This window comes from Zalophus californianus, chromosome 3 (genome assembly GCF_009762305.2).
Source record: "Zalophus californianus isolate mZalCal1 chromosome 3, mZalCal1.pri.v2, whole genome shotgun sequence".
Taxonomy (NCBI): domain Eukaryota; kingdom Metazoa; phylum Chordata; class Mammalia; order Carnivora; family Otariidae; genus Zalophus; species Zalophus californianus.
In genome coordinates this window covers 11381613-11400256 of record NC_045597.1, presented here as the reverse complement: position 1 = coordinate 11400256, position 18644 = coordinate 11381613, and the positions used below count along the sequence as shown (strand labels likewise).

At 43.4% G+C, this 18644-nt stretch overlaps 1 protein-coding gene across 3 annotated transcripts in view; it reads left to right on the top strand.

Moving 5' to 3' along the window:
- Positions 1 to 3229: 3229 nt before the first annotated feature.
- PCCA (propionyl-CoA carboxylase subunit alpha) overlaps positions 3230 to 18644 on the top strand; it is a 394205-nt gene continuing 378790 nt past the window's right edge. For all 3 annotated transcript variants that reach the window (XM_027588123.2, XM_035726502.1, XM_035726501.1), the window contains exons 1-2: positions 3230 to 3360; positions 16889 to 16966. In XM_027588123.2, the coding sequence (XP_027443924.1) occupies positions 3256 to 3360; positions 16889 to 16966 (183 nt within the window). In that variant the 5' untranslated portion in view covers positions 3230 to 3255. The remainder of the gene's footprint in view (positions 3361 to 16888; positions 16967 to 18644) is intronic.

The window sequence follows — 18644 nt, the reverse complement described above, 5'->3', positions numbered from 1 at the left end:
CTGGGGGTGCCTAGGTGGGCCAGTCTGTTAGGCATCCAACTCTTGGTTTTGGCTCAGATCATGATCTCGGGTTTGTGAGATCAAGCCCCTCCTCAGGCTCCTTCCTTAGTGCAGAGTCTTGAAATTCTCTGCCTCTCCCTCTGGCCCTCCCTCTGCTCTCTTTCTCAAATAAATAGTCTTTAGAAAAAAAAAAAAGCAGCAGCAGTCACTTCTGGATAGTTACCCATCTGTGGGTCTGTAGTCAAGCACCCAGGGGTGTACCAGGGGTTGCTGATGGTCGGCAGGGCCAGCAGGTGGGAAAAACAAACAGGATGCAGGGTGGTGTCTAAGGACAAACTGAGACTTTCTAGGAAACTATGTTACTTATCTTATGTTAATAATCTTCAGAGAGATGGCTACCACTTTACTCCTCCCTTCTAGGTATCTTACAAGTTCTTTTGGTTAACTCTAACCAGGAACCACAGAGGGAAGAGGATTTGGGGAAACATAGTTTCCAATCCAGCATACCTAGTTTGCACATACTCTTAAAGAGAGCCAAATATGTACAGCTCAAAAGTCAGGGTCTCTTGGTGGAGTGCAGGCTCACTATTCGTGCATATGGCGGCTCATGAGTCCCTAATTTACAACTGGGACTTCTCTCTGCTCCATACCCACTGCACAACAGTATAGCAGCCAGGTAACTGTAAGAAGATACATTGGATCAAAAATAAGAGCTAGAACTCTGGAAGCTGGGAAATGATGTAAAGATAATTTCAAAATTCTGAGTAAAAGATATGCTTGTGGCCATGATGTGGTAACTGATTCCAGTTGGAGTAACTGTCACTATGGATAAAGTGGACAAAGTATATGGAACAGCTGTTTTCAGACATTTCAGACAGGTAGTGGGTTTTGGAGACCATAAACATCCCAAATGTGTGGCACAGCTCAGACAGGGTAGAACTGTCCAGCTTCAAATGCCACTCATGTTTTTTGAAAACACTGTGTTGGAAGTACAAGGGTGTTATCAGTGATAGTGATAGCCAGATTGTCCAAAAGTTTGAAAGTAACCATTTTGCCAGAGAGGTAGCGGCTCTCAGCTTCTGGATTGCTATTTTGGGGTTGTCACTGTTATTACCATTCATTTCAGGTTTCATTATGTCAGCACCTCACTTCTGGATACTAAATTATGAGCTGGTTAAGGTACAGTTTTGGGTGCTATAGTAAAGGCAGAAATAACAATGATTTAAACAAGGTAAAACTCTGTCAGAGAGCCCTCCATGCATTAAGTAGCAGGAGGCTGGTAAGATGGCTCCGCAGTGTCAGGGTCCTGGGCTCCTCCCACCATTTGTTCTGCCATCTTCAACATAGGGCTCCTGTCTTGGAGTCAAGAAGGCGGCTCCAGCATTCACCAGGATGTGTAATTTCAGGAAGGAGAGCAGAGGAAATGGAGGGCGTGCCTCTACTCTTTAAGGGCTCAACGCTTACATTCCATAAGCCAGCCCTTAGTCCTGTGGCCACATCTTCTGTAAAGGAGGCTGGTGATATTGCAGTCTTTGGCTGGGTGGCCTGCATGCAGCTAAAACTTAGGAACTCTCTTATTAAAGGAATGAGTGGAGAATAGAGAGGGGACAAGTAGTTTCTGCCACAAATGCCTTTCATGAAAAGAACTTCCATTAAGACAAAACAGACAGATCTAAGGAGAACCAATCCAAAGGTGAAAATGGGAGGAAGAAAAAGAAAGAAAAAAAGAAAAGCAGATTTCTTGGTGGGAAATGATTCCAGCCTAGATACATCAATGAGAAATCCTGTGAAACTGATACTCCTTTTTATTTTGTCAGTCATGAAAGTTCCTACTTACATTTTAAAGTTCCACTGAATGTCACCTCTTTGATATCCCTGAATATTTTGTTTGTATCTCTAGGCATTTGCCATGCTGTAACATACTCTAGGTCATTCCTAGCTTTGTAACTCTCTCAAGGTGACTCTGAAGGAGTATCAAAATAATTAAGATCAGAGGCCCTGATACTGGCCTATTTGTAGGCAGAATGACTGATGTCTGAGATTTGCTTTAAAATACTCCAGCAAAAGATGAAAAAGGGGGAACAGATGAAACAAGATTGACAAAATGTTGATTTGTTGGAGCTGTGTAAGGAGGAGGGCCTGGGTGAGGATAATACTGTTTCTTTTGCATATGGTAACAAATTTGTAATATAACAAAGCAAAAGGCCAGTCCTTGGGAGACAGCCAGACCTGGGTTCAAACCCTAGTGTCACCATTTACTAGCTAAATGACTTTACCTCTCTATAAATTCAGTTTTTCTTTTTTAAAGATATTATTTATTTGACAGAGAGAGACAAAGCGAGAGAAGGAACACAAGCAGGGGGAGTGGGAGAGGGAGAAGCAGGCTTCCCGCGGAGCAGGGAGCCCGATGCGGGGCTCGATCCCAGGAGCCTGGGATCATGACTTGAGTAGAAGGCAGAAGCTTAGTGACTGAGCCACCCAGGTGCCCCAAAATTCAGTTTTTCAAGATGGAATAATGTGTGGGCCTTTAGGGTTCTTGTAAAGATTAAATGAGACCGAATTTGAGACAACTAGCGCAAGGTCTGGCCCTTAGTAGTTGCACTAATAATAGTGCCTGCTAGCAAGCAACAGAAACTGACCCTGGTTTTGGCTAATTCCTCTGACATGCACATAATAAGAGGCAGAGGTAGAACTTGAGATCTGACCTCTGATTTCTAGACCTAGAGCGTTTTCTCTGTTACTGCACTCCTTCAAAAACCTTATCTTGACTTGGTGCTTTGCAGTTTATGCCTTAGAAGAAAAGGAACATAGTTCGGGCGCATGTCTGTAATTTGGGACGCTCGGTACTGCGAGGTGTCCCCGGAGCGTAGGGGACTAACTGCCGCGGAGTGGTCTGGCCGCGAGCTGGCAGCTAGGTGGGAGCTAGGTGGGAGCTAGGTGGGAGCTAGGTGGGAGCTAGGTGGGAGCTAGGTGGACGCTGGGTACAGGACCAGGCTTACCCCAAGCAGGCGCGGACCAACTACCGCCAGAGCTGACGCACGCCATCCCCTCCTCGCTCACCCCCCGGTCTGGTCGAGCCCGCCCCCCTCGGGCCCCGCACTAGCCCCCAGCCCGCCCGGATGCCCTCTCAACTTGCGCTGCAGGGGGCGGGGCCGCGGGTCCCGGCGCGTGATTGGCCGAAGCTCTGGAGCAACCCTTCTCCACCCCCTTCGGCGGGGTGAGAGGTCAGCAGAGCGCCAGTCGGCAGTGGCTGCAATGGCGGGCCTCTGGGTGTGGACCGCGGTGCTGGTCGCGGCCAGACGGCGTGGGCGGCGATTGCCGCAGCAGCTGATGCGGAGCGCAGCGCTGTGGACCCTGAAGGTGAGGAGCGACCCGGGCCTCGGGCCTGGGCTTCGCAGGGCTCGCAGCCCCGCACCGCCTGGGGGGTGGCCCGTGCGGCGGAGAGCGCCCCGCGGTACCCCAGGCGACGCCGCGGCCGGTTCGGCGGCGGTCCGCGTCCGTCGTCGCTCCGCAGCCCTTACTCCGAGGCTCGTGGAGGGCAGAGGGGACCACCGAGCCGGGAGGCATGCGCTTTCGGCTCGCCTGCGCGGGGAGCGGCTGACAGCCATCTGGCTGTAATATACGTGCGTTCCCCGTGCACCCGTTCTCGTGCCTCTCGGCTTTGGCTTGCTCTCGAGCTTCCCAGGGTGAATTCTTAAGGGTCCTTACAGTTTCCCTTTCGCTTGCCTCTTTCCAAATTTGAAGGGACACTGAATTGCTGCTGAAGTAGAGTTAGGGTTGTGAGTTTATCTCAACTTTTAGAGTATCCTCGATGCCAGGATTGCTGGTACCTTTTAGGTTTGAGTTGAGATCGTATTTTAATTGTAGTACATCGCGGTATATTGTATATGCATCCTGTGAATTTATTTTTCTTTTCTATGTAGTGGTTAGCCGGATTTTTGTACTGTTCTAAACACATTTTGCCACTGTTCTGTATGTCCCAGCGTTTCCTGGTGGCAGCCTTGGCTCAGTGTTGGAGTGTTTGTGGGTGGCTGTTCACACTTTCTCTTGAAAATGGAGTCTCTCGCTGTTTCTGAGCAAAGACAACCTTACTTTATTAATAGGGTTTATTAAGTCATTGGAACACATTCTTTTAAAATGAAAGCCTCCCTGAAAACCACCTGTCATCTGGTTCAGTCTGCTTATTAAACTTTAAAAAAAAAAATCTTTAAAAAATAGTCACATTATGTGATTTATTGTCATTGAACTCTAGAATTGGAAGACACTTTAGAGATGATGTGGCCCATCCAACTCTTTTAAAGAGGAGGGAAGTGAGGCCCAGGTGAGCAGTGTGGGAACTGGTGCTGGAAAAGGAAGTAAGCCTGCACCTGTATTAGCTTAGGGTCAACTTTGGAATGCCACTCTCAAAATACAGTGTTCTTTGTGTTGCCGCAAAATTTATTGTTTTTAAATGCTCTCTATGTTCTGCAATCATTTGTTGGTCACATCAGTTGCAGTTGCCAAGACTCTTAACATATTTATGTAGGAAGCAGCATGGTGTGGGGGAAAGGCATGGGCTTTGGAGATACAGATGAAGTTTTGCATATTAGACAAGTCACTTTGCTGGGCCTCAGCTTCTTCCTTTCAGCTACTTTTTTATTCAACAAATCTTTATTGGATTATTTCCTGTGTTCCATCGATAGGGAAAAATATAGTTTCTGCTCTCTTAGACATTTTAGTCTATTAGGGAGAGACAAGTAGGTGTAAAATGCTATTGGGGGAGAGGTCTTGGTGCTATAAGAAAATAAAATGGAGGGATCTGACCAAGTCAAGATTTTGAGCTCTGTGTCATAGATACTGTTCTGGTGCTTTACTTGAATTAATTTATTAAATCCTTATAATAACTATATAATCCCCATTTATAGATGAAGAAACTGAGGTACAAAGTGTTGTATAATCTGCTCAAAGCTATGGAATTAGTAAGTGGCAGAACTAGGATTTAGAACTCCAGAACTGGTACCCTTAAATCATGCTATACTGCTTAAGGGAAAGAAATGTTTTCCTTTGCAAGTGAAAATTGAAACAAGTTTTGAAGGGTAAGGTGACTTTTTGTAGGCAAAGAGAGAAGCGAAGAGTGTTGTATGTGAAAGGACAGCACGTATAAAGGTCCTGTGGCCAGAGGGAATGACAAGATAGAAGCACTGAGAAAAACCTGCTTAGGCAGTGGTGTGCAGAGATTAGATGGTGCTAGGGAGGTAGGTATGAAACAGATGATGCTGTGCTTTGTAGACCAAACTATTAGTTTTGATCTTTATCTTTTAGTAATGGGAAGCCATTCCTGTTGGAGGCAGGAGGGATTACACTGACATTTTAGATTGGTGAGGGTGAGGGAAAAGGTGTTACGGTATGTACTGCTGTACACTTATTATACACTATTGTTTAATATGTAGGCTTTGGTTTTTCTTTCCTGCTTTCTTTCAGTGTGTTGGCAGAGACTGCATCTTGTCTATTTCTGTGTTCTTAGCAGAGTTTTTGAACCAATAGGTGCTGGATGTGTGATAGTATTGACTGGAGTAGAGTTATATTTGTGCCAATAAAGAATTCCTCCTGGAGGTGGGAGGAATCTCTGGAGTTCACTGTCACTTTAGGGGAAGAAGTTGGAAGAACTTGAATTGCTGCTTAGCTTCTTTCGGTGCTTCCCTTTCATGAATTTGAGATGTGCTCCACTGAATCTGCATTTGAAGCAGAACCATTTGAAAATATTATTCCTCTCATTCGTCTTTACACTCCTGCAGACCATTTGGTTGGTTGGAAGGCAGCCTGGCAACTCTAGACCTTAGTGTCATCATTCTTTTAGCCAGTTAACAGAGTTTGTTTGCTTTGAGGGTATATGTAGATTTCACCCTTTTAGTCTTATTTGTTTTGTGTATTAGCTTTTTAAACACGTTCTATTTAAATACCTAGTTTTTTCTCCTTGTCTACATTTTTTAGTGGCTCCAGGACATTGGTTTTATGGTGATTGCTACAGTTGATTGAACATCTCTGTGCCTTGTATGGTTTTCATGTACTATCGCTTATCTATCTGACAACTAGGTAAAAAGTTGCAATTTTACAGATGAGGAAACAAAGCTCAGCAGTTAACTTGCTTTAGGGCACATTTGAGGTAGAATTTGAGTCTTGGGTGGCATGATTCCCAAACCTTGCTTTTACAATTACAAATTGTCTGTCATTTGAGTGATTGTCTCATTATATGGTGCATGCACAGAACTTAAATGCTCAAGCTTTATGTTCCTTAAAATCCAAGATTTTCTTTTCTAGTCATGAAAAAGAATGTTTAAGCCTCTCTGAATGCTTTAGAATTGCCCGGAGGTAAATCTTTCCAGCGTGCTGATAGATTTCTGACAATCACTTCGGAAGAAAAATTTTCTAAGATTATTATAGAAACCAGTTTCTGGTATAATAAAATGCTATGGACATTTGTGTATTTATATATCTGTTTTTTGGATTTTATTTTGTTCTTAAGATGTTCAGGGGGCGCCTGGGTGGTGCAGCTGGTTAAGCCTCGAATTCTAATTAGTTTTGGCTTCATGATCTCAGGGTCGTGGGTTTGAGCCCCACTTTGGGCTCTTCGTTCAGTGTGGAGTCTGCTTGGGTTTCTCTCTCACTCTCTCTCTCTGTCCCTACCCCGTCCTCTCTCTCTCTGAAATAAATAAATCTTTTTTTTTTTTAAGATTTTATTTATTTATTTGAGAGAGAGAGAGAATGAGAGATAGAAAGCACGAGAGGGAAGAGGGTCAGAGGGAGAAGCAGACTCCCTGCTGAGCAGGGAGCCCGATGTGGGACTCGATCCCGGGACTCCAGGATCATGACCTGAGCTGAAGGCAGTCGTTTAACCAACTGAGCCACCCAGGCGCCCTGAAATAAATAAATCTTAAAAAAAAAAAAGTTCAGAACAGAGGAATGATTGGTAAAACCCTTTTCTAAATAAGGAGGAAAGACGGGACAGTTTGATCAAAAGAGTGAGGGAAAAGGAGTTGTTCAAATGATTCCAAACTTTTTTTAAAGATTTTATTATTATTATTTTTACATAATCTCTACACCCAACATGGGACTTGAACTCACAACCCCGAGATCGGGAGTCGTGAGCTTTCCCGACTGAGCCAGCCAACCACTCCTGGGTGTTGTATGATTTTAAAAAATGATTTATTTTGAATTCCTATCAACATTTTTGTTTTTATTATTTTTTTAATTAATTTATTTTTAAAAATTTATTTATTTGACAGAGAGCGAGAGAGGGAACACAAGCAGGGGGAGTGGGAGAGGGAGAAGCAGGCTTCCCGCTGAGCAGGGAGCCCGATGCGGGGCTCGATCCCAGGACTCTGGGATCATGACCTGAGCTGGAGGCAGACGCTTAACGACTGAGCCACCCAGGCGCCCCACCATTTTTGTTTTTAAAAGAAGACAGAAACTATGATGGGGTCCATATTAATAAGATCCAAAATAAAAGTGAATTTCAAAAATGTTGGAAGATATAGGCTTATAATACAGCATCCATGGGACACAGCTGGTGGCTTAAAACAACACACATTTATTCCTTCACAGTTATGGAGGCTAGAAGTTGGAAATCAAGATGGTGGCAAGGCCATGCTTCCTCTGAAGCCTCTAGTGAAGAATGCCGCATTATCTCATTGAGCTTCCGGTGGCTGTAGGCATCCCGTAGCTCGGGGCTACATCCCTCCAGTCTCCACCTGTGCCCTCACATGGCCTTCCCTTCCTTCTCTGTGTGTGTCTTCTCTTCTTCTTCTTCTTCTTTTTTCTTTTTTAAGATTTTATTTACTTGAAAGAGAACATGAGCCGGGGGGAGGGGCAGAGAGAGAGGGAGAAGCAGGCTCCCCCTTGATCAGGGAGCCTGACACGGGGCTTGATCCTGGGACCCCAGGATCATGACCCATGCCAAAGGCAGACAGTTAACTGAGCTACCAGGTGCCCCTTCTTTCTTTTCTAGGGACACTTGTCTTTGGATTTAGGGCCATGACAGGATCCAGGATGATCTCATCTTGAAACCCCTAAATATATCAGCAAAGATCCTTTTCCCAAAAGAGGTCACAGTCACAAGTTTTTTTTTTTTTTAAGATTTTATTTATTTATTTGACAGAGAGAGCACAAGCAGGGGGAATGGCAGGCAGAGGGAGAGGGAGAAGCAGGCTCCCTGCTGAGCAGGGAGCCCACAGTCACCAGTTCTAGGACCTGGACACATCATTTTGGGGGCCACCATTCAACCCACTACACCTACTATGTGCCAGGTGCTGGCTAGTGCTGTGTATAACAGTGAACGTTTCTGCCCTCCTTGTGGTTATATCCAAGTAGGGGACACTGTGTTCACAGAAATAGGTAAGCTCAAAGAGCACTAAGGGCCCTGAAAGGAAACAAATAGGACAATGGGTTAAGGAGTGGTGGTGGTGTTGGGGCTGGCTACCTAAGGCAAGTAGGGGAGACCTTTCTGAGCACGTGGCATTTGAAGGGAAAATTGACCCAGCCCTCCATGTGACAGTCGTGGGGACTAGCACTCCATAGGAAGGCCAGAGCCAAAGCTCTGAGGTGCGACTGCATTGGGTATAGTCAAGGGATGGATGTGGCCGGTGTGGTTGGAGGGGAGTGAGGGAGGGAGGAATGCAAGGAGATGAGTAGACAGGGCCGTCATCTGGGGGCATGTATGTGGGATTTAGGCTAATAGTGGGAGTCCATTGGAGTATTTTAAGCAAATTGGATTCATGTTTTGGAAAGACTGCGACTGCTGTGTGGAGAATGGCCTAGTGGGGACTGGGGTGGGCAGAGTGGCAGCTGGGAGACCGGTCAGGAGGCCATTGTAGAAGTTCAAGCTAGAGATGATGGTAGGGTGGTAGCACTGGAGTTCATGAGAACTGCTAAGACCTGGGATGTATTTTGGGACTAGAGCCAGTAGTACTTGCTGTTGGGTTAGAAGGGAGATGTAGGGAAGGAGTGGAACCCAGGACCCTTGAAAGGAAGGCACAAAAGTCCCCCCACCTATTGTAGGATTCCATTTATGTGAAATGTCCAGAATAGGCAGATGCACAGAGAGAGAAGGCTGACGACCAGTAGGTGCCAGGGGCTGGGAGGAGGCGGGCATGGTAGGGACTGCTAATAGCTAAGGGGTTTCTTTTGGGGGGGACGAAAAAATGTTCTGGGGTCAGATAGTGATGATAGTTCCACAACCTTGTGAATATACTAAAAAAACCCACAGTTGTATACTTTAAAAGAATGAGTTTTATGGTATGTGAATTATAGCTCAATTAAAAAAAAAAAAAGGTGACTCTTCGGTCCACCTAAGCCCCTGGATGTGATAGTGTTTTAGAGTTGGGAAGGCTGCAGCTTGGGAGGTAAGATGGAGACAGTTCTATTAAAATGATTTGATTGAATTTACAAAACAGAGGGGTTGTTGATTTTATTTGTTGTTTGTGGGGCGATGAACGGTTGTGGGCAAAGAGAAGTAGTTCGAAGCCATCTTCTGGGGTTGACGGATGATTCTGGGGTTGCTGCAAATGGCAAAGGAGCAAGAAGGCTCTATTCACATTTAATTACCAAATCATCTTCAAATGATTCTCGTTTTCACAGCTGGGGTTGAGTAAGTTGCCCAAGGTCAGACAATTAAATGGGAGATTCAGGATTCAAACTCAAATCTGACTTCAGTGCTTTTATTATACCATATTAACGAATTTAATAAAAAGGATAAAGAGCAAATTTATATGGCTTTGGCACAAAAAGTAGTTTGAACTCCATAGTAGCCACAGAAAAGAGGGAAGCAGTAGGCAATAAAGCTGTCCATGTCTTACAGTAATAAGGAACATTCCTTCATCAGGATGAATAAACCTTGTCCTAGCATTGACTACATAGAATACATTATATATAGGGGCAACTAGCAATCCAATAAATAACTTTGATACTTGTTCTACAAAAACTGCAGCATTTTACAAAAACCCATCTCATTGGTTTCTGCTGATCTGGCCCTTTGTGAAAGCTACGGTTGTGGAAAAACAGTTGTGTTGGAGGTGGGATGGTTAGGTTTTCTAGAAGCAGAGCCTGAAAAGGGATTTTGTGCCGGTGGGTGGTCAACAGAAGCATAAAGAAAGCAGGATAGTGCAGGGGGAAAAAAGCTAAGAAAGGAAGGGGCTCCAGCTGGAGATTAGCTTTAGTCTCATCCCACAGGGGAGCTCTGGAGCAGTGGTTCTTGAAGTGGGAATTCAGTTTGCAGCAGAAGTAGCATTACCTGGGAACTTGTGAGAAATACACATTTTGCGGCTGCACCCCAGACTGGCCAATTAGAAACTGGGGATGGAGCCCAGCAATGTTTTCACAAGCCTTCCAGGTGATATTGTTGCATGGAAAAGTCCGAGAAGCCCTGCTCTAGATTAGCCCTGTCCAATAGAAGTGTAATGTGAGCTGCAAATGTAATTTAAAGTTTTCTAGTACTCCCATTAAAAAAGTAAAACAAGGGGATGCCTGGGTGACGCAGTTGCTTAAGCATCCAACTCTTGGTTTCGGCTCAGGTAGTGATCTTAGGGTTGCGAGATTGAGCCCCATGTGGGACTCCAGCGGAGTCTGCTTGAGATTCTCTTTCCCTCTCCCTCTGTCCCTCCCCCTTGTGCCATCTGTCTCTCTCAAAGAAATAAGAATCTTAAAAAAAATAAAACAAGGTGAAATTAATATTAGTGTATTTTATTTAACTCAGTATATTAAAAATATTATTTCAACATATAAATGTAAAAAATATTAATGAAGTCTTTTGCATTGTTTTGGTATTAAGCCTCCAGATCTGGTGTGTATTTTATACTTGGAGCATGCTGGAATCTGGATTGGTGTGGAAACGCACCAGTCCAGATTCCAGCATGCTCCAAGTATATGGCTAGTGGCTGCCATATTGGACAGCCAGTTCTTTTTTTTTAAAGATTTTATTTATTTATTTGAGAGAGAGAGAGAGAGAGCGAGCATGAGAGGGGGGGAGGGTCAGAGGGAGAAGCAGACTCCCTGCTGAGCAGGGAGTCCGATGTGGGACTCGATCCCGGGACTCCAGGATCATGACCCGAGCCGAAGGCAGCCGCTTAACCAACTGAGCCACCCAGGCGCCCTGGACAGCCAGTTCTTAAAAACCAGATTGCACTACTGAATTGGTCCCACCTTGAAGTGAGTGGAGAGGGCCTTTTGAACTCCCTTACTAGTCAGTCAGTGGCCGTGGGCTGAGAAGGGGTAGCGCCCTGGCTTGATGGAGAACTCCTGTCTGATTAAGGCACATTGGCCAGACTAGGGAGCAGGTGTGAGCTGTGAGTAGTCAACATAGCAGCTGGGGATGCTGCGCTGCCTGCTGAAGAGGCTCTGGATGGGCCCCAGCAACATCTGCTACAGGTGGGGTGGGAAGAATGGCCTGGTAGGGGAGCCGGGTGGGGGGATGACATTTAGAGTTGATGTATATAGGCTCCTGGTGCTCTTTGTGGAGGCAGAGCCAGAGAATCTTGAGATTTGATCATCTCTCAAATACCAGGTATTCAGCCTCGCTCTTGACAGAAGGTCGCATTAGACCGTAGAAGATTGGGCTGGCTAGTGAGGCCCCAAAGACTAGTCAATGTCTGTTTTGAAGAAAAAGCCGTTTCCTAAGTGAAAAAGCCTGACTTAAGGGTTTTTAGAGGGTGTTCCCTCAGAAGGTTGCCCTGGGGCTGTTAAAATGCTGCAATAAATACTCAGGTGATGCTTCCCAGCTCCGTGTCCTGAAACACGGAGGGGACCTTTTCTTGGAAATTTTGAAGCTGAAGCACTCGCCAGTGTTGAACTTTTACCTTGGTAAGATCACCTTATGGCTCCATTAATACCCCCAGTTTTGAGGATAGCTGCTGCTTTGAAGCAGAATGCTGCCTGTTAACAGATTGTAATAGTATCCATTTGAATGCCACTGTGGACGTGTTAAAAATAACAGTAGTTTTGGTTTTTGCATTAGCGTTTGTTTTTAAACTAGTGTTTATTTATTTTTTTAAGATAACCCTACTAAATTTACTAGTTTGGGCTGCCACCTGAGGCCATGTCCAGAATGTGAAAGTAGGTGCTCTGTTAGAAAAACATACTTGTTTCCCCTTTTGCAATGGCTGGTAGGCTTGTAACCAGTTTGTTGAAAAGCTGTAGCGTTTCTCCCTTTTTAGGGGTAACAGTTATTGTGTGCTTGCTATAACGTGCAAATCTGAGTCTGAACCAGAGCTCTTGATTATTATTACTCTAATGGTAACTCCCAAATGGTTTGGTACAACTTTTAGAAGGGGACAGCTGCATAATTGGACTTAGTTATTGGGTCATCTCTTAACATTTTGTTGGTGCTTTACAATTTATAAAGGTTTGTGTGATCCTTTCAACAACTGTAGGAAAGCCAGGAGGTGTCTTCACATTTTATTAAAAGGAAACTGGGGTCCAGATAAATGATTTGCTCAGTGGTGCATAACTATGAGGCAGTGGAGCTAAGAGCTGACTCAGGTCTTGTGACTCTGAAGGTTCTGCTACTTGCCATTTGCCACAGCGTTAGCCATTTCTTTTCTGAGTGTGGAAAATACAGGAAATCTTTATCTTGTAGACGAGAACCAATGGTAAGAGTTATTGGGAAGTCATTTTGTACACACTGACCTTTCTCCTGGCTGTGATAGGCTAAATAGTCTTTATAATTGGAGTTGATTTAGGTTTTTCCCTAGGACTCCTTGTTTTAGGAGTACCTTAAAAGAATTGGACTGGGGGTGCCTGGGTGGCGCACTCGGTTGAATGTCCAACTCTTGATCTCAGCTCTGGTCTTGTACTCATGGTTGTGAGTTCAAGCCCCCAGTGTGGAGCCTACTTAAAATATTTTTTGGGCTGGACTTGTAGCCAGTTTGTTGTATGCTTAATAAAAAGAATAAAATTCTCTGTAGAGGTGCAAATTAGCGATTTCTACTAACTGTTCTCTGTATTTAAAGATTTATTTATTTATTTGAGAGAGAGAATGAGAGAGAGAGCATGAGAGGGGGTAGGGTCAGAGGGAGACGCAGACTCCCCGCTGAGTGGGGAGCCCGATGCGGAACTCGATCCCAGGACTCCAGGATCATGACCTGAGCCGAAGGCAGTTGCTTAACCAACTGAGCCACCCAGGCGCCCCTGTTCTCTGTATTTAAAAAAAAAAAAAATTATGGCTCAGCTCATGATCCCAGTGTCCTGGGATTGAGCCCTGCATCAGGCTCCCTGCTCAGCGGGGAGCCTGCTTCTCCCCCTCCCTCTGTTGCTCTCCCCACTCCTGCTCACTCTCTCTCTCTCTCAAATAAAAAAAAAAAAATTTAGGGGCATCTGGCTGGCTCAGTCGCTGGAGCATGCAACTTCTGATCTTGGGGTTGCGAATTCCACCCCACATTGGGCGTAGAGATTAAAATATCAATAGAAAAATTTAATCTTGTAGCTTTACAAAATTGTCTGATTTTTTGACCTGTGTTCTTTATAACTTTGGGCTTCCATGAAGGTCTGCCAGGAGTAAACAGGAACAGAGATAGCCTTTATGGGGCCAACTACAAACCAGTTCAGACTCACTGTGGAAATGGCCCAAACACTTTTTTCTTTATAGTTCTGCTTGGACCATTTCTACTTCTAGTTATTTGGCTAACCAGGGGAGTCCATGTTTTTTAATACTTCGGGCCACATTACAACAAATTCACATGTGTACAAGCTATTTTTTTTTTTATATATACTGGTAAGAGTCTTAGATCTTCAGAATCAAGTATTTTAGATAGTAATAAAAAGATTTTAAAAAGCCAGCTCAGTCACTTAGTACAGTGCTACAGGGCCTACATTTTGGCCAGGTGTATCTTGTAATAGAGTGGATTTAGTTGTAGGAACTGTGGCATAGACATACTTTATTTTAGTTTTGGGTTACTGGTAGTTTTCTGAAAGTAAGTATAGTGTAATTGAGTCAACTGACCCAAATACTGCTCAGAGCTTGGCCACTTGGGATTTCTGAATGGTTCTGGGAGAGAAACTGTCTTTCCTTTTAGCTTATTCTTCATGGGCTCATCTTTTTTTTTTTTTTAAAGATTTTATTTGCTTATTTGAGAGAGAGAGTGAGAGCACATGAGAGGAGGGAGGGTCAGAGGGAGAAGCAGACTCCCTGCTGAGCAGGGAGCCCGATGTGGGACTCGATCCAGGGACTCCAGGATCATGACCTGAGCCGAAGGCAGTCGCTTAACCAACTGAGCCACCCAGGCGCCCCTTCATGGGCTCATATAATAGAGTCCTGAGGTTTTTATTCCCAGAGGTAACCTAGAAACAATGCATAATTCATATTCATAATTCATATTTATTAAAATCTGTGAAATTAGCTGTATTTCCACCAAGTAGCTCTGCATTTTTGTTTGTTCCTCTCAGAGTAGTTAAGCAGTGAGATCCAGGTCACCACATTCTTGGCCTGCATGTTGACTTTGGTTGGATTGATTGCATATCCTCTCATGATCGTCAGGATTTTTAGATATCCCTGGGCTGTACTCTTGTTTTTGGGGTAATAGTGGTTTAGGTTAGTAAGAGACCTTATAGAAAAGTCATCCAAGCTTTCATTTCTTAGCAGAGAGCCGAGGGGTCAGAGTGGTTTGCTCAAGTCCTAGAGTTTGGGTTAGAATTCAGATTTCTTTTCCCATAGGTCTTTGCTGGGTGTTAGGCTGCTTTTTGAAGTGTTCCCTTCCCCAGACATAAACGTCACTGTTGTTCTCATTCTCCGAAGCTAATTAGAATACCTAAAATGCCCATCCCAGGTTGTGTTTTGTCTCTGGAAGAGGCACATTTGGTTTTTGCCATCAGGAATCAGTTACAGCCTTTGTTAGTGATGAAAGACACAGGTTTGATTTTTGTCTTTTGTGAAAGGATTATGTTGATCTGTTCATGGAGCAGACCATTGTATGCCTTACAGTATTAGGGAGCATTTGTAAAAATGTAAACTATTTTGTTGTTACATTTTGTAAAATGGATAGGAAGCTGGTATGCTATTTACTTTGTGTAAATATCCTAGTGGTGCCTTGCAGCAGAGTAAATCTGAGAAATTCCCTGGGAGCTTTTGCTTTTCTTTATTCTTAGAATTTTTTTCTTAGTTTGTTTCCTGCTTTGGCTGAGGCTCTAAACACAAGACCTGATTTTTCCAGGAAAGAAGTATTGCCTTTATCCTATTAAGTCTGATGTAGGAGTAAAGTTGCTAAATTACAGCTGTTCAGCTGAAGGCAGTGGAGACTGAATTTTTATTTGGACACCTAGAGAGTGGTGAGACCCTCCTGGTAAATTTTTTTTTTTTCCTCCTCAAATCCTGTCCTTGCAGAGACATTGGTGTTAATGTGGGAGGTGCCGTTATTTTTTATTTTCTCAAAATAAGCTCCAGAATGCTTTGAATAGACCTATGCTTAAATCTTGCAACCATTGCAGCCTAGCCTGAGGACTTTTGATAAAATTAAAATTCTCTAGACTCCGTTTACTTATTTTTTAAAATTGGGCCTAATACTCTTGTACTTACAGGGATGTGTGAAGGTGTGCAAGAGTGAGTTTCCGTCTTTAAAAGGGAGGACGTTCGGAGTTTTCCAGTCTCGGACCATTTTCTTAACTAGTCTTTTACTTGGTACTGTGGGCTTCGTTGTATAAAGTGTATCTTTTACCTTCACTTTTAAAAAAAGGTTTTATTTATTTGAGAGAGAGAGAGAGTGTGTGTGAGCCAGCTAGCCAGCATGAGAGAGTACAAGTGGGGGTGGGAGGTGCGGAGGGGCAGAGGGAGAGGGAGAAGCAGACTCCCCCTGAGCAGGGAGCCCGATGCGGGGCTCCATCCCAGGACCCTGGGATCCTGACCTGAGCCGAAGGCAGCTGCTTCACCGACTGAGCCACCCAGACGCCCCTGTAACCTTCACTTTTGTATTAAGATTACATTTTGTAATTTGGGACTTGATGCTTTACAAATTATATGAATCTGAGTTTATTGAAAAATGTTGCTATAAACATTTGCTTAAATGCGTTGTCCTCTTAGAAAGTTCTAAGGGGTAGTACTAGTTGTTTTTCACTCTCCACCACCTTCTTTTCTTTTCTTTTTTTTGGGGGGGGTCTAGCTTTATCAGTGACTACTGGGTAAATTGTTTTTCTTAAACCTTTGACTATCAATTTTATTAGTGACAATTCTTCATGTTTTAAAGCCTTAAGATATATTTTTTCCACATTTATAATAATGGATTAGAGGTGAAATTGATTATTACTATTACCTTTTCACTGTACCAGAAAAAAATAAATCATGTTCAAGACATCAGCAAACAAAAAATACTATTTTCCAGTCCCTGTTAAAATGGAAGCCCCTGAAAGACCAAGACTCTTGTTTTATGTTGTATAAAGTTCTGTGTGGTATGTGACCTTATGATCCTGCCATGTCAGTCTGCATAATCAAACCTTTCTTCAAATTTTATTTAACCCATTGACCTTTTTTTAAATTCCAGTTAACAGTGTTATATTAGTTTCAGGTGTACGGTATAGTGATTCAACAGTTCCATGCATCACCCAGTGCTCATCATAAGTGCACTCTTTAATTCCCCTCCCCTGTGGTAACCAGCAGTTCTCTATAATTAAGATTGACCCATTGACTCTTTTCTTTTTTTTTTTCTTACTTTACTTTTCTACAGATCCTTCTGATGCCTTTAGGTTTCTCTTGTGTGCCCAAGGGATAGGACTGTAGTTAATGATTTATCTTCTACAGTTATGGCATGTGGCTTAGAACTCCATATATTGATAAAATATTTTAGGTAGAAGCATACTGGAAGAATTACCTTAAAAAAATATTTTTAAAGCCCATCAAGTATCTGTAATTTATATCACTTTTTTTTTTTTTTTGTAGCGTGTTCCACACTACCCAAGACAGCACTTCATGGTGTCCCGTAGTCTCTGTTCAGCAGGATATGATTCTAATGAAAAAGTAAGTACTTAAATACCTTGAATAGCGAAGTTATAATGGTTCTACTTTCTTACCTCCATGCTGTGTTCACTGGACAGATTAAATTTATTAATGTATAATTATTGCTCTAACATCATAGGTTTTATAGGTGCTCAATCTTCCTTTTTCTCATTGTGGGCCACAACCAGAGCCTTAAATTTTGGTATCTATACCAAAAATTGAATAAATTTATAGTGTTTACCTTGTTTTCAGCAGAATAATGTAACATTCTTAAATTCTGGGCATTTGAGAGATTTTGATTAAACTTTTTAAAGATTTTATTTGACAGAGACAGCGAGAGAGGGAACACAAGCAGGGGGAGTGGGAGAGGGAGAAGCAGGCCTCTTGCGGAGCTGGGAGCCTGACGTGGGGCTCGATCCCAGGACCCTGAGATCATGACCTGAGCCGAAGGCAGACCCTTAACGGCTGAGCCACCCAGGCACCCCAAGGGACAAGGGAATTCCAATGAAAATCCTGATACAGGTCAATGGTTGAAGTTTATAATATGAGAACGGGGTTTGAAAATCTACACTAGATTTAGAAGGTTTGAATTTAAAATATCTCACTGATACTTTTTATATTGATTATCTATTGAAATTGATAATTTTTGAAGTGGTGATTGTGGAGATAAAACATAATTTGTGACAGTGAAGGCCTCAAAGAGGGCAGGAGGGAGTTTTGGTTAGGAGATGGTTCAAGTTGAATATCATGAAGGTAGAACTGGTGAATGATTATTTGAGAATGAAGTAGCGAAGGTATCTTCTAAATAATCTCTTGAAGTATATAAAACTACTCAAAAGAATCTGGAGGCTTAAGGGCGCCTGGGTGGCTCAGATGGTTAAGCGTCTGCCTTCAGCTCAGGTCATGATCCCAGGGTCCTGGGATCGAGTCCCACATCAGGCTCCCTGCTCCTTGGGAGCCTGCTTCTCCCTCTGCTTCTCTCTCTCTCTCTCTGTCTCTCATGAATAAATAAATAAAATTAAAAAAAAAAAAATCTGGAGGCTTGGGGCACCTGGGTGGCTCAGTCATGATCCCAGGGTTCTGGGATCGAGCCCTGCATCCGGCTCCCTGCTCAGCAGGGAACCTGCTGCTCCCTCTCCCACTCCCCCTGCTTGTGCTCGCTCGCTCACTCTCTCTCTCTCTCTCTCTGACAAATAAATAAATAAAATCTTAAAAAATTCTGGAGGCTTGAAGAAAGGGTCATCATAGTTCAATAGCAGTATAATGTGGACACAATTGCAGGGCATACCATTTTAAATTTTCTAATAGTCACATTAAAAAATTTTAATAGTATGTTTTAACTCTAAAGTATTATTTAAATAGATAATATAAAAAGTATCAGTGAGATACTTTACATTCAACCTTCTAAATCTAGTGTATAGTTTACACTTCTGGCACTTGATTTGATTAGCCACATTTGAAGAGCTCAGTAACCTTTTGTGGCTAGTGGTTACTTTATTGGACAGCACTGGTCCAAATGAATTAGCTGTGATTAATTCCCTGTTATGAAATTTATGTTTTTTAATTTTTTAAAGATTTATTAGAGTGAATAGGGGGAGGGGTAGAGGGAGAGAATCTCAAGTTGACTCCCTGCTGAACATGGAGCCGGACGTGGGGCTCTGTCCCATGACCCATGAGATCGTGACCTGAGCTGAAACCA